Here is a 25,160-nt window from a genome sequence, read left to right on the forward strand (position 1 = left end):
TGAAGCCTAAGAATTTTCCGGCTTCTGCGGCGAAGGTGCACTTTGTCGGGTTGAGTCTCATGTTGTGTTTTCTGAGGGTGCCGAAGACACTGGTGAGGTCGGTCAGCAAGTTTCCGTCTTCTTGTGTCTTTACCAGCATGTCGTCGACGTACACCTCTAGTTGTAGTCCGATGTGCTCTGAGAACACTTTGTTCATTAGCCTCTGGTAGGTTGCCCCTGCGTTCTTCAGCCCGAAGGGCATTACTACGTAGCAGTAGTTTGCCCTTGGGGTTATGAACGAGGTCTTTTCTTGGTCGGGTCCGTACATCGGGATTTGATTGTATCCCGAGTATGCGTCCATGAAGGAGAGATATCTATAGCCTGAGGCTGCGTCTACTAAGGCGTCGATGTTTGGTAGTGGATATGGGTCCTTGGGGCAGGCTTTGTTGAGATCCGTGTAATCGACGCACATCCTCCATTTTCCGTTGGGCTTTTTTACCAGGACCATGTTTGCGAGCCATAGGGGGTATTTTACTTCTCGAATGAACCCTGCATCTAGTAATGCTTGTACTTGTTCTTCTATTGCTTGCACGCGCTCAGGCCCGAGTTTCCGGCGTCTTTGTTGGACAGGTCTGGACCCCGGGTATACTGATAGCTTATGGCACATCAGGTCGGGGCTTATGCCTGGCATGTCGGAGGCTTTCCAGGCGAAGAGGTCGGAATTCTCTTTTAAGAGGGTTATGAGTTCCTCTTTTAGGCCTGCTTCGAGGTTCGCTCCTACGTTTGTTATTTTTTCAGGTGTGTTCCCGATTTGGATTTTTTCGGTTTCTCCCTCTGGTTGTGGCCGGAGGTCTTCTCGGGTTTGAACTCGTCCGAGTTCTATTGTATTGACCTCTTTCCCTTTTAGGCTCAGGCTTTCGTTGTAGCATCGCCGTGCTAGTTTTTGGTCGCCTTTTAGGGTAGCGATTCCCTTTGTGGTAGGGAACTTCATACAGAGGTGTGGGGTTGAGACTATAGCTGCTAGTCTGTTTAGGGTTGGTCGCCCAATGAGGGCATTGTATGCTGAAGTGACGTTGACTATAATGTAGTCGATGGTTAATGTTCTAGACTGTTCGCCTCTTCCAAAGGTAGTATGTAGCGAGATGTATCCTAAGGGATGGATCGGGGTGTCCCCTAGTCCAAATAAGTCAGTGGGATAGGCCTTTAGCTCTTTTTCTTCAAGTCCGAGTTTGTCGAAGGCTGTTTTGAACAGGATATCTGCTGAGCTTCCCTGGTCAACCAGGGTTCGATGTAGGTTGGCGTTTGCTAGGATGATGGTGATTACCATTGGATCGTCGTGCCCGGGTATTACCCCTTGAGCATCTTCTCGGGTAAACGAGATAGTAGGTAATTCGGGCAGGGGGCTGTCTTCTCGGACATGATAGACGTCTTTGAGGTGTCTTTTTCGCGAGGATCTGGATGTTCCTCCGCCTGCAAAACCTCCATTTATCATGTGAACGTGCCTTTCAGGGGTTCGCGGGGTTTGCTCAGCCCGATCTTCGTTATCTCCCCTCCTTCTTTTTTTTGGTCTCTTCTCCCTTCTCTGCTATGTATCTGTCGAGTTTTCCTTCTCTGGCTAGCTTTTCTATAACATTTTTTAGGTCGTGGCAGTCGTTAGTAGAATGACCGTAGAGCTTGTGGTATTCACAGTATTCGGACCGATCTCTCCCTGCTCTCTTGTGTTTTAGAGGTCGGGGCGGTGGGATTTTTTCGGTGTGGCATACTTCTCTGTAGACGTCTACCAGGGAAACTCGGAGGGGAGTGTAGCTATGATACTTCCGTGGCTTGTCCGAGTTGGATTCTTCTTTCTTCTTCTGTTCCCGATCTCGATCTCGGAACGGGTAGGTTGATTCCTTCCTAGAAGAGTCTCTTAGCTGGGAGGTTTCCTCCATGTTGATATATTTTTCTGCCCGTTCCTGCACCTCGTATAGGGAGGTCGGGTATCGTTTGGATAGGGATTGGCTAAACGGTCCCTCTTTTAGGCCGTTTGCTAGTCCCATGATGGCTGCTTCAGTGGACAAGTGTTGTATGTCCAGGCAGGCTTTGTTGAATCGCTCCATGTACTCTCGGAGAGTTTCTTGGTTACCTTGTTTGATCCCGAGTAGACTGGGGGCATGTTTTGCCTTGTCCTTTTGAATGGAGAATCTTGTTAGGAATTTTTTGGTTAGGTCTTCGAAGCTGGTGATTGATCTAGGTGGCAGGTTGTCGAACCACTTCATGGCTGATTTGGTGAGAGTGGTGGGGAAGGCTTTGCACCGAATCGCGTCGGAGGCGTCGACTAGGTACATTCTGCTTCTGAAGTTGCTGAGGTGGTGACTTGGGTCGGTGGTGCCGTCGTAGAGATCCATATCGGGTGGTTTAAAGTTTCGCGGTACCTTCTCCTTCATGATCTCTTGCGTGAAGGGATCATGGTTGCCTTCGGGGGTGGGGCCGCGGTCTGACGATCTTTCAGGTTGGCCTCTATTTTCCGCAGTTTTTCTTCTAACTCTCTGCGCTTGCGAGCTTCCCTTCTCAGATCTTGTTCAGTTTCTTTTTGCTTCTTTATGTCCTCTTCGAGTTGTTTTAGTCGGTTTTGTTGTGCCCGGACTGCTTCTAGAATTTCCGAGCTCTTTTCTTTTTCAGGATTTCGTGGATCTTTGTTTGGGAGTGACGTCTTTGGGCGATTCTGTTTGTTTCCTCCTGGAGTGCGTGGTGATAGAGGGCTGTCCGGTCGTTCTCCGGTGTCAACTTCCTCCTCTTGTTCTGATGCCGCGCGGTCATTGTTGGAGGGGTCGTCCGCCATGGTAGAGGGATGACTTCCAGGTCCCCGGCAACGGCGCCAATGTTCCGGGGGTTACCTGAAACGAGTAGCTCGGACGTCTTGGTGAGGCCCGAGGTGGGGGTCAGGGACCCGAGCTTGATATGTGGAGTGGTTGGTGGTTGTACCTGCAATGACACTCCGATGCTTAAGTTAGCATGGGTCCAAGCAGATATTGAGTAGAATTAGAGTATGAGTTATACCTGGGTGCTCCAGTGTATTTATAGTAGTTGGCTGTGATCTTCCCTGGATAAGATATTCTTATCTTATCTTATCTTTTGGGAGTTTTATCCCTATCTTTGTGGAACCGCCTTTCTTTAGGCCTTTTCGGCCTTTAGGTTTTGGGCTTCGTTCCTTCTGATGGGCCTTCTTTAGCTTATTTGTCCGAGGTCCGACCTCAGGCGTGGGCCTTGGGACGAGGTCGGACCTTCTATGATCTTCCGAGTTGGGGGAGCTCGGTCAGGGTATGAACACTTATCATGTACTGTATCAGTAATTTGTAAGAATTGTGCCAAAAACTCAGTAGGTTCTTCCTGTAGAAGACCAGAATACTGGCAATTTTGCTACACCATGATAAAGAGTTGAGGATTCAACTCAAAACTACTGACTCTGATGGAGGGTATACATATACTACTCCCATATGAAGCAGTAGTGGGGTTAGCATATGACCCCAAAGTCCTTCTGGACTGTTCATTTTCACTTAGGTCTATGATGGAGAAAGGGAGATGATGTGGATTTATTTTATTTATTTTATTATATTTATTTATTAATTTTTTTGAAAAAAAATAAAATAAAATAAAATAAACTAAAATAAATAAATAAAATTTGAAAATATTTTATGAGGATTTTCGAAAAAGTGAGGAGAGAGAAAGTGGTTAGAATGTTTTTGAAAAAGATATGATTTTAAAAATCTTAAAAGGATATGATTTGAAAAATTTTGACCAAGTCAACCCAAGGGATTTGAAAATTATGAGAAATTAAAGGAAAAGATATTTTTTATTTTTGAATTTTATCATGAAAGAGAAAAACACACAAAAGACACAAGACTTAAAATTTTTAGATCCAATGCTCCTTGTTTTCGAAAATTTTGGAGGGAAAACACCAAGGCACACCAAACTTAAAAATTTTAAGATCAAGACACAAAGAAGATTCAAGAACACTTTGAAGACTCACAAGAACAACAAGAACAAAAAGAAAGACCAAACTTAAAAGTTTTAGAAAACCAAAATAAAATTTTCAAAAACTAAAGAAAAATTAATAGAAAGAACACCAAACTTAAAATTTGGCACAAGATTTAATAAAAAAAATTATTTTTAAAAAGATTTTAGGAAGGAAAACTCAAAGGGACAACTATTTCCAAGAAAATAGACACATTCAACAAATGCAAGGATTGAACACATAAAAACTATTTTTTAGAAGACAAAAACACAAAGGACACCAAACTTAAAACATGCAACTAGACTCAATGAGAAACTAACAATTAATAAAGAAAAATAATATTTTTGAAGAAAAAAAATTTTTTGGAAAGAAAGTAAAAGACTCTAAACCAAAAAGACAAATTTTTCCTAATCTAAGAAACAAAATAAACCGTCAGTTGTTCAAACTCGAACAATCCCCGGCAACAGCACCAAAAACTTGGTGCACGAAAATTACACTCACACTCTGTAATTTCGCACAACTAACTAGCAAGTGCACTGGGTCGTCTAAGTAATACCTTACGTGAGTAAAGGTCGATCCCACAGAGATTGCCAGCTTGAAGCAAGCTATAGTTATCTTATTATTCTTAATCAGGATATCAATAGTGGTTCTTAGTTTTAATTGCGAAGAGTAAAAGAGCATGAATTAAATGATACTTGTTGTGTAGTAATGGAGAAAAGGTTGAGGTTTTGGAGATGCTCTGTCTTCTGAATTTCTGCTTTCCTACTGTCGTCTTCTTCATGCACGCAGGTCTCCTCCCATGGCAAGCTGTATGTTGGTGGATCACCGTTGTCAATGGCTACCAGCCGTCCTCTCAGTGAAAAGGTTCCATGTACATGGCTAATCATCTGTTGGTTTTCACTTGTGTTGGAATAGGATCCAGTAATCCTTTTGTGTCTGTCACTACACCCAACGTTCGTGAGTTTGAAGCTCGTCACAGATATTCCCTCCCAGATCCTACTCGGAATACCACAGACAAGGTTTAGACTTTTCAGATCTCAGGAATGCTGCCAATTGGTTCTAGCTTATACCACGAAGACCCTGAACTCACGGATTGAACGCTCTGTTGTTAGGAGAGGCAGTCAAACTCGTGAACCAGAAACTCAAGAGATAAACATTCAATCTAAGGTAGAATGGAAGTGGTTGTCAGGCACGCGTTCATAGGTTGAGAATGGTGATGAGTGTCATGGATCATCACATTCATCATGTTGAAGTGCGAATGGATATCTTAGAATAGAAACAAGCGTGATTGAATAGAAAACAGAAATGATTGCATTAATTCATCGAGACACAGCAGAGCTCCTCACCCCCAACCATGGGGTTTAGAGACTCATGCCGTAGAAGATACAAATTCAGATGTAAAATATCATGAGGTACAAAATAAGTCTCTAAATGTAGTTTTTATACTCAACTAGTAACCTAGGTTTACAGAAAATGAGTAAAATAAGATAGATAGTGCAGAAATCCACTTCCGGGGCCCACTTGGTGTGTGTTGGGGCTGAGCATTGAAACTTTCACGTGTAGAGGCCTTCCATGGAGTTGAACGCCAGTTTGTAACTTGTTTCTGGCATTTGACTCTAGCTTGCAACTTGTTTCTGGCATTTAACGCTAGAATAGGGCAGAAAGCTGGCGTTGAATGCCAGTTTGCGTTGTCTAAACTCAAAAAAAGTATGGACTATTATATATTTCTGGAAAGATCTAGATGGCTACTTTCCAACGCAATTGAGAGCACACAATTTGGGTTTCTGTAGCTCCAAAAATTCTATTTCGAGTGTAGGGAGGTCAGAATCCAACAGCATCAGCAGTCCTTTATCAGCCTCTGAATCAGATTTTTGCGCTGGTCCCTCAATTTCAGCCAGAAAATACCTAAAATCACAGAAAAATACACAAACTCATAGCAAAGTCTAGAAATGTGATTTTTGCATAAAAACTAATAAAAATATACTGAAAAGTAGCTAGATCCTACTAAAAACTATATGAAAATACCCCCAAAAAGCGTATAAAATATCCGCTCATCAGTGGGCAGACCCAGAAGCTGGAGGAGTGCAGCAGAATTCTGAGATTGCAAGAAGCAGGAAGAAAATTACAACCTTGAAGACAAGATTGAAGGTTGTCGAACGAAAGGTGAGGATTGTAGCTACTTTAGGGGTAGTTAGGTGGATTGGGTTTTTGTAATTGTTGCTGCATAATCCACACAAGTTAAGGCAACCATATGGAATGCACTTAATCAGCAGATGATTAGATCATGAATTGTAGGATTTTATTGTGCTTTTTGGTTATTTGATAGGGTTATTGTTAATGTTACAATGATCTTATGTGTTTGTATCCTTTGTGAACATGTTTGAATGTATAAATGAAAGGGTTGTGCTGATTTCCAAGCATGAAGCAGAGGATACGTGTTGAAATACTGTAAAGTAGATATATGTGCACCAGGATAAAACACAGACCAATGAACCTTAAATCACTGACAATTAAAGTCATTCATAACACCATCCATCAGGCAAAATGGCCAATTACAGACCTATAGTTATCACTTAAACAGAAAAATATAGACTAACATTGTTCATAAACAAACTTCAAACCAGTTAACCACATAGAACAAAATAACAAAATAACATTGTTTGAGGCCTAATGAAACAGCATAACAGCCAAAAGCATAACTAATGATTTCTAAAGATTGCCCCATGCACTAGGAGGCAATTTTGCCATTAGCTTCAATTTCTATAGTAGGATATGAGGTGCACCAGTCTGGATTATAGAAAAACACCTCTTTCTCTCAGTTGGTTGACTGTGTGAATCCTTCTTGCTAGTAGAGGAAGCTGCTGCACTGCTCTTCTTAGGCAATGGTTGAGATGAAGGAGCTTTAGGGTTGGACTGAGGTGGTGCTGGCCCTGCTTTTTTGGGTTGGTTCTTAGGCTGAGTTGAATGATCAGTGGGCTTAGCTGCCAACTTTCTGGGCCTGGTTACTGGTTTCTTGGGCTGAGTTGTTGCTGGGTTGGAATGAGTTGTTGCAGGGCTGGGTTGAGAGCATGAAGTCCTGCTAAGTTTTCCTCTTTGAACTGTTTGGCTAGGGGTTGTAAGCTTGCAACCTTAATACCTCCCTTTGGACCCTTACTAGCTTGTTGAGTTTGCAGGTTGGACCTGTGAGAAAAATAAAAAATTAGGAACATATTTAGCACAATTTAATATAAACCAAATTGAACACTATAACAGAAAGGAACATACCTTCTTGTTAGGCTTTGTGCAACCTAATTTCTTGTGACCTAAAGTACCACAGTTAGAGAACCTCTGAGTTTGGCCCCCTACGGGAGAGGTGGGTTTGGCTTCTGTTATCCTCATCCCTAGGTCCTCGCTTCCTCTTCTTAACTGACCGGTGACTTGGCCTCCGATATGGTGGTGGCATGACATCATCATACTGAGATCTCTCCCATAGATCTGGCCCGTTCAGAGGATGTATCACTTCCTGGTAGCACCTCAGGTAAGCATCCTTTTTGTAATGGTCATCCACAAACGACTCAAATTCTAAACCCTTGAATGTTATGCAGCTAATGGCATGAGGACAGGGTAGCCCGCTCATCTGCCGCCTCCTACAGGAACACCCACCAGCAGACAAATCTACAACAAATTTGTCTAACCCACACATCACCTCATACTTACTAGCAGCTGGCCAAAATGGCCTCCAGTTCCTAGCATACTTTGCCATTTTCTCTAACTTTTTCCTAATTGTTGGCATGATGTTACCTTGGTACAGTTGAATCCTATCCCTATTGGCAGCCCATCTAGTCATTATATAGACCCTAATGTCCTCTAACATTGTGGCAATTGGTTTTTCTCTAGCCTCAACTATGATAACATTAAAACTCTCACTCATGTTGTTAACAAGAGAGTCACACTTTGAATGAAATGAAAAGCGAGAACGGGACCAAAACCTGGGTGGAATGTTGTTCAAGTGCCAAAATGCACCCTCACTCTTGAATCTCATTGTCTTTATCTCCTTCTCCTAATCTTTCCGGTGCGTAGATTTTGCACATCTCCACATTTGATTCTTCAGCTCCAATCCAGGGAATTTCTTCCTGAAGTTGTTATAGAGATGCCTCACATAGTATCAGTTGTCCACCCCTGGGATGACTTCGTCAAGAGCTGGTAACAAGCCCTGCATTAAAAAGGTAACCAAGCTAATTAGTATAGTGTTCACCATAAGTCATAAACTTTAAAAACAATTTTTAAATTAATGTTCACCTTCTGCTGATCTGACATGAATGTGCACTTTCCAATTTTCTCAACACCCAAATCATCATATAAGTGTCTCAGAAACCAAACCCAGGAATCCTTTGTCTCAGCTTCAACCACCGCATAAGCAATCAGAAGGATCTGGTCATTAGAATATCTTCTTATTGTAGTCAATAACTGGCCACTCTGAGGAGTTTTTAAGAAACACCCATCCAAACTGATAAAGGGTATGCAATGTTGGAAGCTCTTGTTGCATGCATTGAAGCAGACATACAATCTCTGGAATACACAATAATTCATCAATTCGGGGTTCTGGACCTCCTGGGAAAAATTTAGGCTCCTAATCACTTTCAAGCTGACCGATGAACCTGGATTGGCCCTTATAAGCTCTGCACAGTAATCATTAATCCTTCTATACTACTCCCTAAATGCACCCTGAATTTGACTTAGTGCCTCTTGCTTTGACTTGGCTGCCATGGACTTGGTCACTGTTACATTCTATTTCTTGTGTGCCTTTGCTTGTAACTCATTTATTTTAATTCTAGGATTAGACTCTATCTTCTTCTTAAATTGGGCTCCAAGCCAATTAGTGTGCAGTATCCCAACCTTGTGTATTTGCATGCATGTGTGTTGCAGGTTCAGGCTTTTTAACTGCCAGGTGGATTCATCTCTAACCCTATGTGTATAGAGCCAGAATGGACAGTCCTTCTGACAAACACCTCTAACCCTGACCAAATCACACTGCTTAAATTTGATGCTTCTAGCCGTATGAACTGCATATGCCAGCACAGTCTCCTTAAATTCTTGTTTGGATGCATAAAGTGTTCCTACCTCCCATCTATAGCTGCTCATATCCTTCAAAGGTTTATGGACTGGAAACCTTTGACCCCCATGATCTGATACATCATCGGCATCATTCTCAGCATCGTCATCATCCCCCTCATCTCCACCAATCATGTGGTCTATCTCCGACTCATCACTATCTGCTCCATCCTCATCACTAAACTGATTTATCCCACTCCCCTTTTTCTTGCCAGCAGTAGCTTCCTTGGGCACAGTATCCTCATCAAATCCACTATCACCCTTATAATCCTCCTCACTATCAGTGAAGTGAATGTCTCCTGCACTGTCCCCCTCATCATCAAATGGCATATACTCAGGGTCCTTACTGTCTTCATCACTGGAATCACTTTCATCTACTCGAAACTCATCCCCCACATCTCTACCCTCGGTTCCCTTATTAGGTTCCCCACTTGCCTTTGCTGCCTCATCCTCGTGCCCTTCGAAAATAACCAAGCCATGCCCATTATCTGTGCCCTCTTCAGCAACTCCCCCAATGTCAACGTAACCCATTTCCGAAAACGGCTCCGCATCGCCCACATCGTGGACCACATACAACTCTATCAAGCCCCGTAATCCAGCAATGTTGCACATTTCGATTGCTTTTATGTCACCCTTTAGCATCTTCAGGCTAGTCTCCAAATCATCCAAGCTTGGATCTTTATACCACAATGCTACAATGTTGGCCTGTAAGTACCCAAACTATCTTAGATCTTCATAGGCCTCAAACATAGACCAACAATCGCTGTCAATATCCTTGATGATTGTACTTTGACCCTTCAAGTACTTAAATACCCCCTCTTCATATCCGAATGCACCCCCATGATGCACCCTCATATTTATGTACACCATCTTCTGCTCAGTCAACCCTGTTATACAACTAAATACATTATTAACACACATATATACAAACCCTAGCTATGGCAGCAGACTCGGAAGCCTGCATTCAACCCCGAAATGCTCAAACAGAGTAACATGGTGATGAACTGCAAACCCCCAACATGTTGTAAACAGTTGATGTGATTGCTTAAGGGATGGAAAGTAATCGTACCTGGACAATCAATTGTTGCAGCGATGAAGATCACTCACCAATGTCACAGCACACCGATTCTCAAGCTTAACCCCCCCAATGGCGACAATCCTTTCTGTACACCCTCTTCACACCTACGTATGTGGGTTTCACACCAACATTTCAGTTTTCAAGTGTTTTAAGGAAGATTATGAATTACTTCATGAGCAGAAGTGCACTTCGCGGGAATGAAAATTAAGGGAGACAAACCGCAAAGGCAAACTTGTCATTAAATTTTATTTTTGGTGCAAAAGGTCCATTTTAATACAAGCATGAACGTTGGGAATGATTTTGTTTGAAAAAAAAACTTAGGAACGAAACAAATTTTTGGCCTCTACGTTAGGGACCAAAATCAAATTTAACCTTAGATATTAAATGTCATTAAAATAAATAACAACAAATTTTCCAATAAAAGACAGAAATACGTAATCCGTCAAGTGCATGAAGGTGCTTGGTATATTAAAGAGGCTAATGGCATAATCATCCATTCATATAATCCATCTCGTCTTTTGAAACTTTTCTTCTACTCAAATTGGTAAAAAAATTAACTCGGTTTAAAGTAATAATGCAAAAGGTATATATACATGCAAAATTCTTTGCATGATCAAGGAATTTTATTGAGACTTTCTTGCTCTCATATTCATCATCAATAGTTAAACACAAATAAAAGTACATTGTAGACATGAGGTTTACTATTTTAGGGTGGTGTCTTCTTAACTAGATTACAATTGATTAATACTTTGCTCATTTCTAATCTAGATGACTCATCTTCATTTGAAATTTTTTTTGGCATCAAACAATATACAATTAGAGAGAGTGCCAACATAGCAAAAAGTTAAGTAATGTAATTATAAATCAGTTATCTGGTATATATATAGGAATGTTATACGCACAAAAAAAATCAATAACTATACATTTATATAAATGTATGTTGTATAATTTATTTTTAACATATATTATATTTGAATATGTATTATATGTAGGTGATTGATTTAATAGTTAACTTTTTATGGATACATGGTTGATATATATAGTATATAACTAATCCATTTTTAGTTAATAATGATTTAAATAATCATTTTACACTCTTTTAAACTATGTTATCTCTTTTTGTTTTTTCCCAACTGTTGGGTTAACCGTGGAGAGTTCTCGATCATCGAGGAGACTTCGGGGAGGAATTAAATGAGAGAATATATGATGAGAAAAGATATCACATCCAACTCAAAACCTTAAGATGTCAAGTTAATGGGTCTCTTGTCTTATAAACTCCTCACTATTCTTTACTTTTTTTGATATGGGACTAACTTCAACACTCCTCAAACTTGCAACACTAACACCAACTCCCTGTGATAAAGCTTAAAACCTGGTGCCTTTTGCTTTTATATACATAAGAGTAAAACAATCTTTTATTTTATTAAAGATATTTTCATAAAAAAACACATATTACCAGTTTTTCTTGCGAATTAAAATTGGCCAAACTGTAAGAATGTTGAGTTTTTCAAATAAACTTTTAAGGTTATCAATTTTTCTTAACTAAAAAAATTGTTAATGAACAAATGTTCAAGAAAATAAAAATTTAAAAAATAAATGTTGACTAATTTTTAATAAAAAATTAATTTTTTTTTATAAAATTACAAAATTTCTTAAAATAATTTTTACATTGAAAGAATCAAATGTAAATATATTTCTTACACAAGATTTTCATAAAATTTGAAAAGAAATTGTACAAGGTGTTACCTGTACCTGATGAGGGCGAGGATCGGGAGCCATCTCGGACTAGTGATTAGATCTCGCAAGCTTTGGGAACAGCAGCGAATAGTACTTTCAATGACACTTTGACGCCTAAGTTAGAGAGTTAGAGAGGTTGTGATTAGGGCTATTTAGGGTGGAGTTGATCACAGATGGGGGGAGCGATGGGACTCCCCTTTTATAGGATTGTCAGGCTATCTTATCTTGACTGGAGGTCCCTGATAAGTGAATTTCTTATACGCTTTTTCATTGCACTTTCATATTGTTTTTAGTTAGATTTTATTAATTTTAGTAAGTTTTAGTGCAAAATTCAACTTTTGGATGATACTTTGAGTTTTTGTATTTTTTCTATGATTTTAGAGAATTTTTTGGCAAAATTGGCGAGTTTGGCAAAGCCTTGTTCAGAGACGAAGAAATGATAGCAGATGTTGTCAAAGCCCGACCTCCGTGCATTCCAACAAGTATATCGTGAATTAAAGAGATCCAAATGATGCGTTCTTAACGACGTTGGAAAGCTAACTTCTAGATCTTTCCAACAATATATAATAGTTTATACTTCTCTTCCAGATCACTGCCCCTAACTGGCGTTGAACATCCATATTTGGAGTTCGATGCCCAAAAAGGATCAAAGCCCAGCGTTGAACGCCCAAGACTGTCATTCAATGCCACCAAGGGACCAAGGGAGCACGAGTTCACCCCCTAACTGGCGTTCAATGCCCATTCTCCAAGTTGTACGCCAGGCTTGGATGAGCACAAGACTAAAGTGGGCCCAAAGGGGATTTTAGTATTTTTTTAGCTTAGTTTTATTTATCCTTGTACTTTTTAATTTAAATTCAACATCTTTTAGGGTTAGCATTTTGGTGCACGAATTTCTACACTTCGTACAACTGAACCAGCAAGTACACTGGGTCGTCCAAGTAATACCTGAGTTAGTCAGGGTCGATCCCACGAGAATTGTAGTTTGAAGCAAGCTATGGTTATCTTGTAGATCTTAGTCAAGCGGATAGAAAAGTTGATGGATTTGTTTAAACGCATAAAAGAAAATAAAGAGAACTTAACTAGGTTGATATGTTTGCAATGATAAGAAGATTATTAAAGCTTGGAGATGCTTTATTCTTCTGGATAACTCTGGTCTTACTGTCTTCTTCAACTGTGAATAATTTTTTCTTTGGCTGGCTGTATGTGATCAATGCCGGTTGAGAGGTCACCAATGCTCCTCTAGATCTGAACCCCAGGGTTAGTGTGGATCCATTCTGATCGAGGGTGAAGCTCCTGCAGTCTATTCTCCTTAATAATCCTACTCAAAATGCCATATACAAGGTTGAATCTTCCAGATCAGAGAATGTTGCGCCTTTGTGTTCTAGCCCCTACCACAAAGACCCTAATCTCCCCATACCTCGGCTGAACTGGTATTTTGAGAAGTCCCCAACAAAGTCATGGATTAGCCGTCTAAGAGATGTATAATTAAGCTAGTGGTTCATCATTGTCCGATGAAAGACACACTTTGAACTCATGTAGAATGAGATAACCTTATTCCAGTTCAACGCATTCATGATGATGAAAAATAAAGATATATCTTAGAATCGAGAATCAAACACGGATTGAAAAGAAACAGTAATAGTTATTGATCCATAAAACTCAGCAGAGCTCCTCCCCTCAACCTAGGAGGTTTAGAGACTTATACTGATAGAAAATACAATCATACCTCAACCAAACCAATCTCTTACGTAAATTACTTACCAGAACCAACAAAATCATCAATAATTCATCACACATACATACTCATTCTCATCACCTTATCAACCATCATTAAGTCATCATTTAACATTCCATTTTCATCTCCAACATCAACCACCAAAACAATTACACAATCTATATCAAAAGTTATTATCAGAGGTACTAAGTATTCCATATACTCATGCATTCACACCTATCCTAAGGCCATCTAGCCTAAATTTTCACAAGACATTATATATTAAATACGAGAAACCTAAACCATACCTTAGCCGATTTTCTCGTATAACCCAAAGGCACCACCAAAATGTTCAAAACTCAGCCCCAAGAATCCAAAGCAATGACATCCAAAGCTCCACCAAGACTCCAATGTTCACAATCAAGCTCCAATTTATATATATACACACTTAATACACAATTTCACATATGTAAACCCAAAACTTAATACCCAGAACACAAAATCAATGAGTTAACTAGGGTTCTAGGATTCTCACCTTATTCAAGCACCAATGAAGCAAGATTAAGCGTTTTCCTCAAGCTAATTCGAGTCTAAACACCATAATTAAACAATTTTCAATATAATTGCTCATAAATTTTGAAATTGGGAAGGAAGAAATTAGAACACAGAAGTAGTTTTCTTACCTAATTATCGACTGGGTTTTGTAGAGCTCGACGCTGCGGTCGCGTGGTCGCAAATGGTGCAACGATCAAAACTCGGAGCGGAAAGTTATGTGAGATTGAAGTGGGAGGTTAGGTTACGGAGCTCTCCTTCCCTTTCCTTGAATGCTCCACAGTTCCTCAATGAGAAAGAAGAAGAATGAGCTGATGCTCATTAATTTAAGAGAGTTGGTTGGGCCTACGGGCTCGGTTTGATCGGTTCAGTCTGTTTGGCCTAATCTTGGGCCAAATTCTTTAAAATTAGTGTTAAAATTCATATTTAATTATTTCTACCTCCTAAGATTATAAAATTCATATTTCTAATTTTCTTATTAAAAATTAATTTATTGACTAATTATTTACCAATTTTACAGGGTTTACAACAGCAGCAACGATGTAGGGAGGAGAGTAGCTTGGCGGCGGCCTCTTTCAAATGCGACAGAAATCACTGCCGGTGCACCTCTGTCATTGCCATCTCCTCGCGATCTTCAATCCCCTTCGCATTCTATTTCTGTATCTCTCCCCCTCTCTTTCTCTCTTCTCGGGTTCAACATTTCTGCCTCAATTTCTCGTCAACCCGAGACGGCGACAATGGCGGCAGTGGCTTTTCGTGCCTTCACCTCTTCATTCTCTCTCTTCTTTTGATTTTTCTCCTTCTTCCGAGTGAATAATTGAAAAACAAATTAGCGTAAAAAGTTTTAGTTTTAGGTAAGTTGTGACGCAAAAAGAGAGTTATAAATGAAGAATAAAAGAAGATGAGGCTTACCAAAGATAATTTGAAAATTTTATTTAATTATTTAGAATTTGAATAATTTTATTTGTAAAAATCAATCTTTTATTAATATAAATAATAATTTTTATCTTCTATAAATAGATATATCAATATTTTTAATTTTTATGGATAAAAATAATAGTTTATAACTCAAAATTAATAACCGGCTAAAAATCAAACCATCAAATTACAACATTATAGATTCGTGATGTCCTCGTGTCATTCTGAAAGGTGGACCGACCATGTGCATTTTTTTTGTCTATTGGCCCCATTTTTATATTTTTGCCTCTCAAATGAATAATTTTGCATCTTGAGTTAGTCCAGCTAGCTAGCTAGAGAATAAAATTAATTAAGGTACAGAATGCTTATCGATGAGCATGCATGTGTAGTTTTATATATTAATTTTTTATGTAAATTTTAATTTACATATTTTTATTTTCTACTTTTATAATTATCATTCGAACATAAAAATAAAGATCAATTCTATGGTTTTTAATTTTTACCAAACTTGTTTATTTTAACAAATTTTAAATATTTAAATTTTTTTTTATTTTTATACTGTTAAATTAAAAATTAATTATTTAAAATTTTTAAATATGACATTATTTCGATTTCCAACTCATATGTTGAAGAGAAGATAACACTTTACTAGTTTACCCTGTTTCACTGTTTCCAAAAGCATTATCATGTCCAAATAATTCCAAAAAAAAGCTATATATAAGAGAAGTACACTGATCAGAAAAAATAATTCATGAATGTTTCTTCTTGGCGCTTTTACTTACATTATATTCTCTCACTAAAGTCCAACCCCCAATATTATATTCTCTTGGTTTTAGATAGAGAAACGATAAGAAATGACTAAGTTAACATTATTTAACGGGGTTAATAGTCAAATTCGTCTAAAAAAATCACTTATTCTTTAAATTAGTTTTCAAATAATTTTTTTAATTATATTAGTTTTAGAAAAATAAAATGTAAGTCAAATTGGTCCTTGGCGTGTCACATTAAGTGTCGCATATCACCAGATGATTGGTTGACGTGTCAGGTCAGTGACACTTAGCACGTCACGTGTCACTTGACATGTAAAAAAGTTATTTATAATCAAAATAGTCCCTGAAAATTCACACGTATGTCGTTTTCATCCCTAAACTTTTAAAAATTAATTAAATTAGTCCTTATATAATTTTTTTTTATTTTTTCTTCATAATATTAAATTTAACATATATTTTGATAATACTAATTTTAATATTATTTTTAGACCTTAATAAATAAATTATTTTTACATAAAATAATAAAAAAAATTAAATTATTATAAAGTTATTTTGTTATTTGTATTTTAAAATTTTACCTTTTCAAATTGTAATTTTGTTATAGTAAAATTTTTTATTTAAATGAATTTATTAATTATTATTGATTATATATTTAAAAGTTTAATATTTTAAATATCACTAAATAATATAGTAGTTATTTTAAAATTTAAATCTTTTAAATTTTTAAAATTATAATTTTTATTATTGTTTAATTTATATGGTAGAACTCAATAATTAAAAAACCGATTGTCGATTCACTTGCTGAATCTTAATATTTTAATATAAAATATTTATATAATAGAACTCAAATTATTGTTGAATCTTAATAACTAGTATATACTAAAAATTTTAATATTTTGGATTCACTAAATAAATATAGTAGTTATTTTAAATATTTTAAGTTTTTATTCAACAAGTGATTCCACAAATCAATTTTTAAATTATTGAGTTCTATAGTATAAATTAAACAATTATATAAATTATCATTTTTAAAAATTTAAAAGATTTAATATTTAAAATAACTACTATATTATTTAGTGAGATTTAAAATATTAAATTTTTAAATATATAATTAACAATAATTTGATAAACTCATTTAAATAAAAAAAATTTTACTATAAAAAAAAACTTATAATTTAAAAATGTAAAACTTTAAAATGCAAATGACGAAATAATTTTATAATAATTTAATTATTTTTATTATTTTATGTAAAGAGAATTTTGTTTATTAAGATCTATAAATAATATTAAAATTAGTACTATCAAAAAATATTTTAAATTTAATATTATGAAAAAGATAAAAAATTATATAAGGACTAATTTGATTGATTTTTAAAATTTTAGGGATGACAATGACTTACGTATGGACTTTCAGGAACTATTTTGATTATAAATAACTCTTTTATATGTCAAGTGACACCTGACATGCTAGGTGTCACTGACCTGACATGTCAATCAATCATCTGGTGACACATGGTACTTAACGTGGGACGTCATGATCTAATTAATGAAAGAACCAATTTGACTTACGTTTTATCTTTCAAGGACTAATATGACTAAAAAAATTATTTGAGAACTAATTTATAGAATGAGTGATCTTTCAAGAATGAATTTGACTATTAATCCTTAGTTAATTTTTACTTTTAATTTTAAAACTTATTTACTTTTTAAAAATTTATAATTTATAATTTAGAACTAAAAAATTATAATTTAATTCCAAAATTTAATATAAAAAATTGATTTTCTTACATTAGTCACTCTTATCTTTTAAATAATACAAATATTAATATATTTAAAGAAAAAATTAAGAATTAACACTTTTTGTTAATATTAGCTAATATTTTATGTTAATATTTTATTTTTATATTATTAGAATTTATAATTTAATGTTTAAAAATTAAAATTTAATTTTTAATGTCTAAAATTAGCCAAAAATTAATCCAAAAATAATAAATTTTATTAGGGTATCATGTAACATCCTTCGTATCTAAATATACCTTCTTGTGTTTAATTTGGATCCGTTAATGCTTGCATGTAAAAATGACTAAAGAAATTAAACGGAGCAATATTACTCTCATAATGCAATAACATGATCTCTACATATCACTGATACTATGCCTCTTTTAAAGCATAGACTATATATATACAATGCATATATAGAGTGGTCAATTTTAGTTATTAATAGGAGTTATCTAACATATGGGTCTCGTGAAAACCGGAAGAATAATAATTTATAGTGTTATACAACAATTATACACAAGCGCATTTAATAAAAGATGAAAACCACAAACATTCCAAGGAAACTAATTAATTAAATTAAATGATGATCATATTATCATAGAAAATAACGATTAATAATTCACAAGTTGGTAAATGATGATGATGATACACCCTAGCTACAAGTAGAATCTAAAATGGGCTCCAACAATACAACATGTATTACTTTGGTTGTTTCCTCCATCTCTCTTTGTTGGTGATAATTTCTTGCAACTGAGGAAAGAGATAAACATATAGGGAAAAAATAATAATAAAATAAAATAAACCTATAACTAAGCAAGCATCTTCCTTATGCTGAAAATAATGGAACACTTGTTAATGTTATTCCATCGAAACTGGTGAACGATCGAAACCGATGATGCCTGTACACATGGATATTATTAAAGTTATTTTGCACAATATTGTTTTATATTATATAAATTAGAAGATGAAACTCTTTTCTTTTTCTTTTTAAGCTTATAATTGATGATGATCAGCGTAGGGAGGAACTTCTTCATGGATTGTGCGTAAAAGTTCATTCACAGAAGCTGCGATTTCATCCACTGTATTCAACTGACTCCCTTCCTCCACCTGTCCCAATAAATAAAGAAATAAATGAATATATGAGGATATAGGAATTGGTACTTTTTTATGCGAAATTTAAAGAAAAGAAAAACCTTATAGTAATATATAAATAAATATAATACTAGAGCAATAATTTTTACTAATTATATATTCTTAAACTAACCTATGTTTTATGGACAAAATTTGTTGATAGCTAAAAAAAATTGACTGAAAATTTTTTTTTCCGAAAATCTGTTGATAATTTGAACTTTTTTAATAAAATTAATTTTGATGTATTATTAACATAAATAAATTTTATATTTTAATTATTTATGTATTAGAATTTTAACAAAAATAATTATTTTTTATATTCAACATAAAATTATTTAAAAATATGAATGTAATTAAATAATTTGTCCTACAATTTTCGATTTAGTTATATTTTACTGTTACAAATATTTTGATCTATTATGTACAAATAAGTAATATGATCAACGACCTTCTTACGTCATCTTGATTAACACGAAAATAGCAATAATTTTACGTTATTATTGGTGCTTTGAATAATGTTATACAATTTGAACACTTAAAGCAACATTGGTATCTCATTTATTTAATATACTTTAATTTACCACATAGGCCACAATTTAGTAACAGTGTAATGTTTTCTCATCCTTTCACCTTTAGAAAATTGCTTTTGAAGGTTTATTTATAATTGTTGATGAAGTTATACTAGTACTTTTATTCAAAAAATAGACTCACATTCAGTGATTTTTATATAAAAATAATAATTAAAAATTATTAAATATATTTAATTAAATTATTATTTAACAATGATGAACTATCAATTTTAAATTTACATAAAAAACAAAAATAAATACACCTAATTAAGTTTTCACCTATTAAAAAACATGGTTTCAATTTTATTTCTAGAAGATATTAGCAAAATGAAAGGGAAGCAACTATACCTTGACACTAACTGAGGTAAGGACCATATCATTAGCGGTTGTAACATTAAGGTGGAGAATGGTGAAACCCAGATTTTGTAGTCCAATAACCATCTTCACAAGCAAACCATGTTGCTTCTTTGACAATATCTTCATGTTAGCATGGCTATCTACCAACGACACTTCTATGTCGACTGCGGCCGTGGACGACCACGATGGCTTCTTCGTGGCCGCCTCGACGCACGGCGGGTACACCGTGTTGTCGTTGTTGCAATAACGAGTGGCGTGTGTTGAGTACTGAGGGAACATGAAGAACTCGGCAAAGGGTACAGTGTTGTTGTGGTGTTCTTGTTTTGTTTTCTTTTGGCCGTTCATGCACTGTACAAGCTGTTCTAGCTCCTTCACAAAGTTAATTGCGCCACCAATAATAGACGCTTGATCACCCTGTTTGTTACGGTTTTGTAATTAATAAGATCGTCGATCAGTTTATTTTCAAAATTAAAATTAAATTTGAATATTTCATGTCATGGTCATTTAGTTTGGGTTTCTAATTAACAAAGTTTTCAAATTAATTTTTACAATTCATATAATTTGATATTATTCCATTTTTTTAAAATCAAAGGCAGTAAGCAGTGGAGGATAAAAACGGAACAAAAAAGTGTGGAGATAAATTTTGGGGGTGTAAAAGAGAAACTGACCCTTTGTACATAAGAGGGAGGCATCAAGGATCTAAGTACAGCCAGGTACTCATTCATCTGTTTCCTTCGGTTTCTCTCAACTGCAATGTGGGTCATCCTTTGGTTCTCAATCTCCTCCTTGTTCTTCACGCTTTTCGTACGTCTCCTCTTGCGTCGCCCCGTGGAAGCCGTCCCAGCAGCAATTGTGTTGCTACTCGTGGTGGCTTCTACCGGGGCAAGGGGGGAATTGTTAACTCCAGGAACCGATGTTTGATCGTGATCAATGGTGGTGATGCAAGGCTCAGGGGAGGAATTCGAGTTGTAAGAATCCCATTGGTCCATGGAATCCGTGACATTATTACCGTAGAGTTCTTCATGGTTGCTCCAAGGTCCACCACTTGCAGCTATGGAGTACAAATAGTTATCCTTGTTACAAGTATAAGAAAGTGGATCTTGTGGGAAAACCACTGCTTCCAAAGCCATTGTATATAAACTATTCTTACTTCAATACTGATGGGAGTTGAACACGGAATTCAGGCTCAAATGAGATATACAGAGTTGAATTTCAAGTAATTGTTGAAAGGATGCCCCTCTTTGTTCCCCAAAATGGTGGATACTACGCACCCTTTTGGTTCTTGCAGATGATGAAAGCTTAAAAATAACAAGAGAGAAAGAAAGAAAAAAAAAAGAAAAGAGATGTAGAAAGTTGTAAAGGAAAGTATGGATGGTGAAGATGAAGATGATGAAGGTGAAGGATTTAAGTGGCAAAGAAGAAAGGAAGATGAATTTGGAGAAGGAAGGAAGGCGAAAATGGGAAAGGAGAAGCAATGTAGTCCTAGCTAACAGAGCAAACAACGTAGCCCTTTTATATTGCATCATCGCCTCATCAAGTTAGCCCTGTCTTTAGTTTAAACTTTAAACAGGATTGTATTTTTTTTTTTCCTTTCTTAAAAAGGCCTCTGCCTTTAGTTTAAACAGAATTGCATTGTTAGTAGGGAAACCAAAAAAAAAAAAAAAAACTCAGAAACTCAACAAGTATTGATCACTAAAATACATGTGATATAAGATACTTAACCTAAAAAACTTCTGACAATAATAATTAAAAATATATTTATTCATGTATTAATTATTAAAAAAATTATTGATGTATCTTCTTCTATATTTTAAATTTTTAGAAAAGGTAATTTTATAATATGGTATTAGAATTTCTATAAATTAAAAATTTAGAATTTGATCACGCAAATATAAGAGATTTTTGTGTGAATAAATATATTAGATATATAACTATTAATTAATATACTTCCTCCTATCAATTTAAATTTAGAAAAAAAATGATTTTATGACAGTCTTTAATAAAGTACAAGTGACGTTAGTTCAATTCCTAATAAAATAAATGTAAAATATTTTTATTTTTAAAAATACACATGATATTAAATAAATTCATAAAGTGCCATGTATCTTTAAAAAAATAACTATTACAAATTTTTTAGAAAACTAAGATGTGTTTGGTTTGTGTTTTTTATTTTTTATTTTTATTTTTAGTGTTTTCTCTTCTTTAGATTTTGTAAAAGAAAAAATGAAAACAGTAAAAACAATAAAATTCTGCTTTTTGTTTTTATTTCCTAATTTTATTTTTTCTTTCACAAAATTTAAAAAACAGAAAATATTAAAAATAAAAATAAAAAATAAAAATACAAAACAAAGACAGCTTAAAATATTTATCTCTTTTTAAGTGCGTGTTCCTTAGTTTTTTAGTTTAGGAGATTTAGGAGAGCAAAAATAGTTTTTTAAAGGTTATACGTTGTTTATACGTTCTATTTTTAGAGGGTAAGATTTTTGGTGGTTTTATATACACTCTAAACTCTATTTCTGTTTTTAAATGTTTTCAAATTGACAGTTTTATAATAGAATTTAATTTTAATACTTGCATTCTGTTACATAATGTTACACTAACATAAACAATTACTTTTTATCTTGACAGTATGAATAATTATCTAAAAAAGCAGATGCAATTGCATAATTATATAAAACATTTACATTAATAATGTTCAAAATTAAACTTTATATTATTTTAATTTAATTTACCTTTTTATCTCTCTACTAATAAATTATTGTATTATCATTTATCTTTTTATCTCTAATATTCTAGTAAAAGATAAAATTATAAAAATATATAATAAATCCTTTAAATCATTCTTCCTTATTCATTTTAAACTTAACAAAAAAAAAAGTTTACAATTTTTAAGCTCTCTTTCACTTTTCTTTCTCCAAAATCTCATCTTTTAACTGGCGAAGCTAATCGACTAAACTAATTTCACATAATATAGAAGGTTTGGACGTATTTATTTGTTGAGGGGCTAAACTTATGTCAAAACCTATTTTGAGATGATGACTAAATTGTTAGGTTATGGGTAACATAATATACCGTATAAATTAATACCTAGTGATTTATCTATTTAACTATATATAAAATGTGAGTAGTTGAAATAATCATATAAATTTGTATCATTTTTCTTTTAGTTTATTGAAAAATTTGAAAATAAAATATTTGAGTTAATGCACATAATCCGGATTACTCAACTCCAAACAAAATGCTACAGCTCTATGCACGTGAGGTTTCAATTTAAGACCAGTTTCCCTGATCGCGCAAACTCACCCGGCCACGGACAAACACAGGCAGATTCAGATTCGCTTCACAGTTCACGCGCTTCACACTGTGAAATTACACTCCTCTCCTTTATGATTTTCTAGATTACAAGAGAGAATGAGAGAGAAACCGTCATTGCCTGAGGCCCTAGTAATAGTATATGCTTACATTATTCCTGATATGAGTATGACACAAGATCTTAGCTACCAGATACAAAGGACGAATAAAGTTTATTTGTTTTTCTTTTTCTTTTTCTTTTTTCCTGTATATACCCTATATATATAATTTTACTCTTACAATACGTTAGAATTAACTAGCATATCTATATATATTTATTAGTATAATACTATAATTAATTATAGAATATTATATTTTTATTATTGATACATTATTCGTCACCAATAAATATCTTGTACCTTATATCATATTATTCACAATTCAAATACAAAATTTTTTTATATTCTTTGGTTTTATTAATATTATGGTATAAACTTATATGTTTTTTCGATTAAACAACTATTTTTCTTTCAAAAGAAAGTCTAAAAGTCAGTTTTTTAATTAAAATTTGGCAAGTATTTAACTAATAAAAAAATAAATAATCTCATATTATTAAAAACACTAATAATGGCTAATCGATAGTTACGATTCTCTATCACTCCTTTTCTTTTAATTAAATATTCTTGTGTTACTTTTTCATGTTTTGATCACCTTTTTAACGTTATTTTTCGCCACCAACTACACAATTGGCTCCGCCTTATTGTTCAAAGTCGAACGTACCAAACACTACCGCCAATCGCAGCCAGAAGTACTCCCATGGGCTGCCACAAGCCCGCTTCTTCTCTCGTTTTTCGTCAACCTTCCACATGCATTTCTAGCCATCTGATGTGATAAGTTCAACGACTATGATTATAGCACAAAAAATCTGACTCGCACATCAAAACTGTGACCAGTGCGAATAACTAATACATTAAACCGCATGCTGATGATTTTATTCACTTGCTGACTCTGCTAACGTGTCTTCTTCTGCTAATCTAAATTTGCCACATGTCGTCTTAGCTATTGATATGTCAGTTCCTTGTAACTATTAACGTGGTGCTTCGTGAGACCCTTTCTAAATTTTTTTGTAAGTTCTTTTTAATTTTTTTCTTGTCCTTTTTTATGGCTCTATTTTGATTTTGTTGTTTTTCAATTCTATGGTATATTTATGGAGAAATCAAACTTTCAGCCCGCTCATGTCATTGCTAATGATTCCAACTGTAGTCATTAGGTTGAAACCATATGAGAAATTCTCAAAAAAGGTGTTTTCAATTCCAAAGATGATGTTGGCAAAGATTTGAAAAATTAAAAGAATGGGACAACAAAAATACTAAATTATCACTTGGTTTTATAACACTTTTACTCCAAAAATTTATTTGTAATTTGGGTATTTTCAAAATGTTAAAAAAATATAGGACCACCTGGTCAAACGTTAAATTACTTTTGATCGCTCGCACTATTAATACTAACTGCTGAAAGAGTTTTATAACCTTAAATAAGATTGTAGACAGACTATTTATAATTTTTTTGTCCAAATAAAAAAAATACCTGGGATCAACTGACCTCTTCCAAACAAAGACTGACTTGACTGATGCAAGACTTATGATGATTATGGCAACATTTCGCATCTTATCCAATTCATCATGACATTTATTGATGACTATGAGTGGATACTCTATCAGAGCTCTTTACTTAATTTTAGAGATATTCTCCCTCGTCTTAAGTCTAAAGAATCATGACTAGAATACAATTGACTCGATTAAAATTTGAGATTGCCTTGATGGTTATCAATAAAAAGAAAATTTTTTTGTCGAAATTGTAACTGATCAAGTCATCTTCTCTCAGATTGTATCTTGGTCAAATGCCATAGTTGCAAGCAAAAGGGTCACATTACCTTAAATTGTTCCAACCAATTCTATCGCTACTGCAAGTTTTCTGAGAATTTGATTGCTACTTGTCTCACTCGTCTATCATGAACAAATCAACTAAAATATATATCACATTTGTTTAAATTCTATCAAGTCTGTGCCTATAACTATTACTGCTATCGGTGACTCTACCACTTTAATTTCTATCAATATATCTTCAATCTCTTCCAATAATATTGAGTCTTTCTTTAAATAATTTCTCTCTTTTTTTGGTAATACCTCTTTTGCTCTAT

The 25,160-nt window shown here is 34.7% G+C and overlaps 2 protein-coding genes across 2 annotated transcripts; both read right to left on the minus strand.

Moving 5' to 3' along the window:
- Nucleotides 1-7,289: 7,289 nt before the first annotated feature.
- On the minus strand, nt 7,290-7,994 carry LOC140174379 (uncharacterized). Its single transcript, XM_072198825.1, has one exon. The coding sequence runs from the start codon at nt 7,992-7,994 to the stop codon at nt 7,290-7,292; it is 705 nt and encodes a 234-aa protein (XP_072054926.1).
- Nucleotides 7,995-18,183: 10,189 nt separating this feature from the next.
- LOC112703222 (transcription factor bHLH96) lies at nt 18,184-21,360 on the minus strand. Its single transcript, XM_025754576.3, has 3 exons — nt 20,338-21,360; nt 19,661-20,083; nt 18,184-18,719 (listed from the first exon to the last, which is right to left on the minus strand). Exons 1-3 carry the CDS (start codon nt 20,797-20,799, stop codon nt 18,606-18,608), a joined length of 999 nt encoding a protein of 332 aa, XP_025610361.1. The 5' UTR covers nt 20,800-21,360; the 3' UTR covers nt 18,184-18,605.
- Between the last annotated feature and the right edge of the window lie 3,800 nt (nt 21,361-25,160).

The sequence above is a fragment of the Arachis hypogaea genome, chromosome 7, assembly GCF_003086295.3.
Source record: "Arachis hypogaea cultivar Tifrunner chromosome 7, arahy.Tifrunner.gnm2.J5K5, whole genome shotgun sequence".
Classification (NCBI taxonomy): Eukaryota; Viridiplantae; Streptophyta; class Magnoliopsida; order Fabales; family Fabaceae; genus Arachis; species Arachis hypogaea.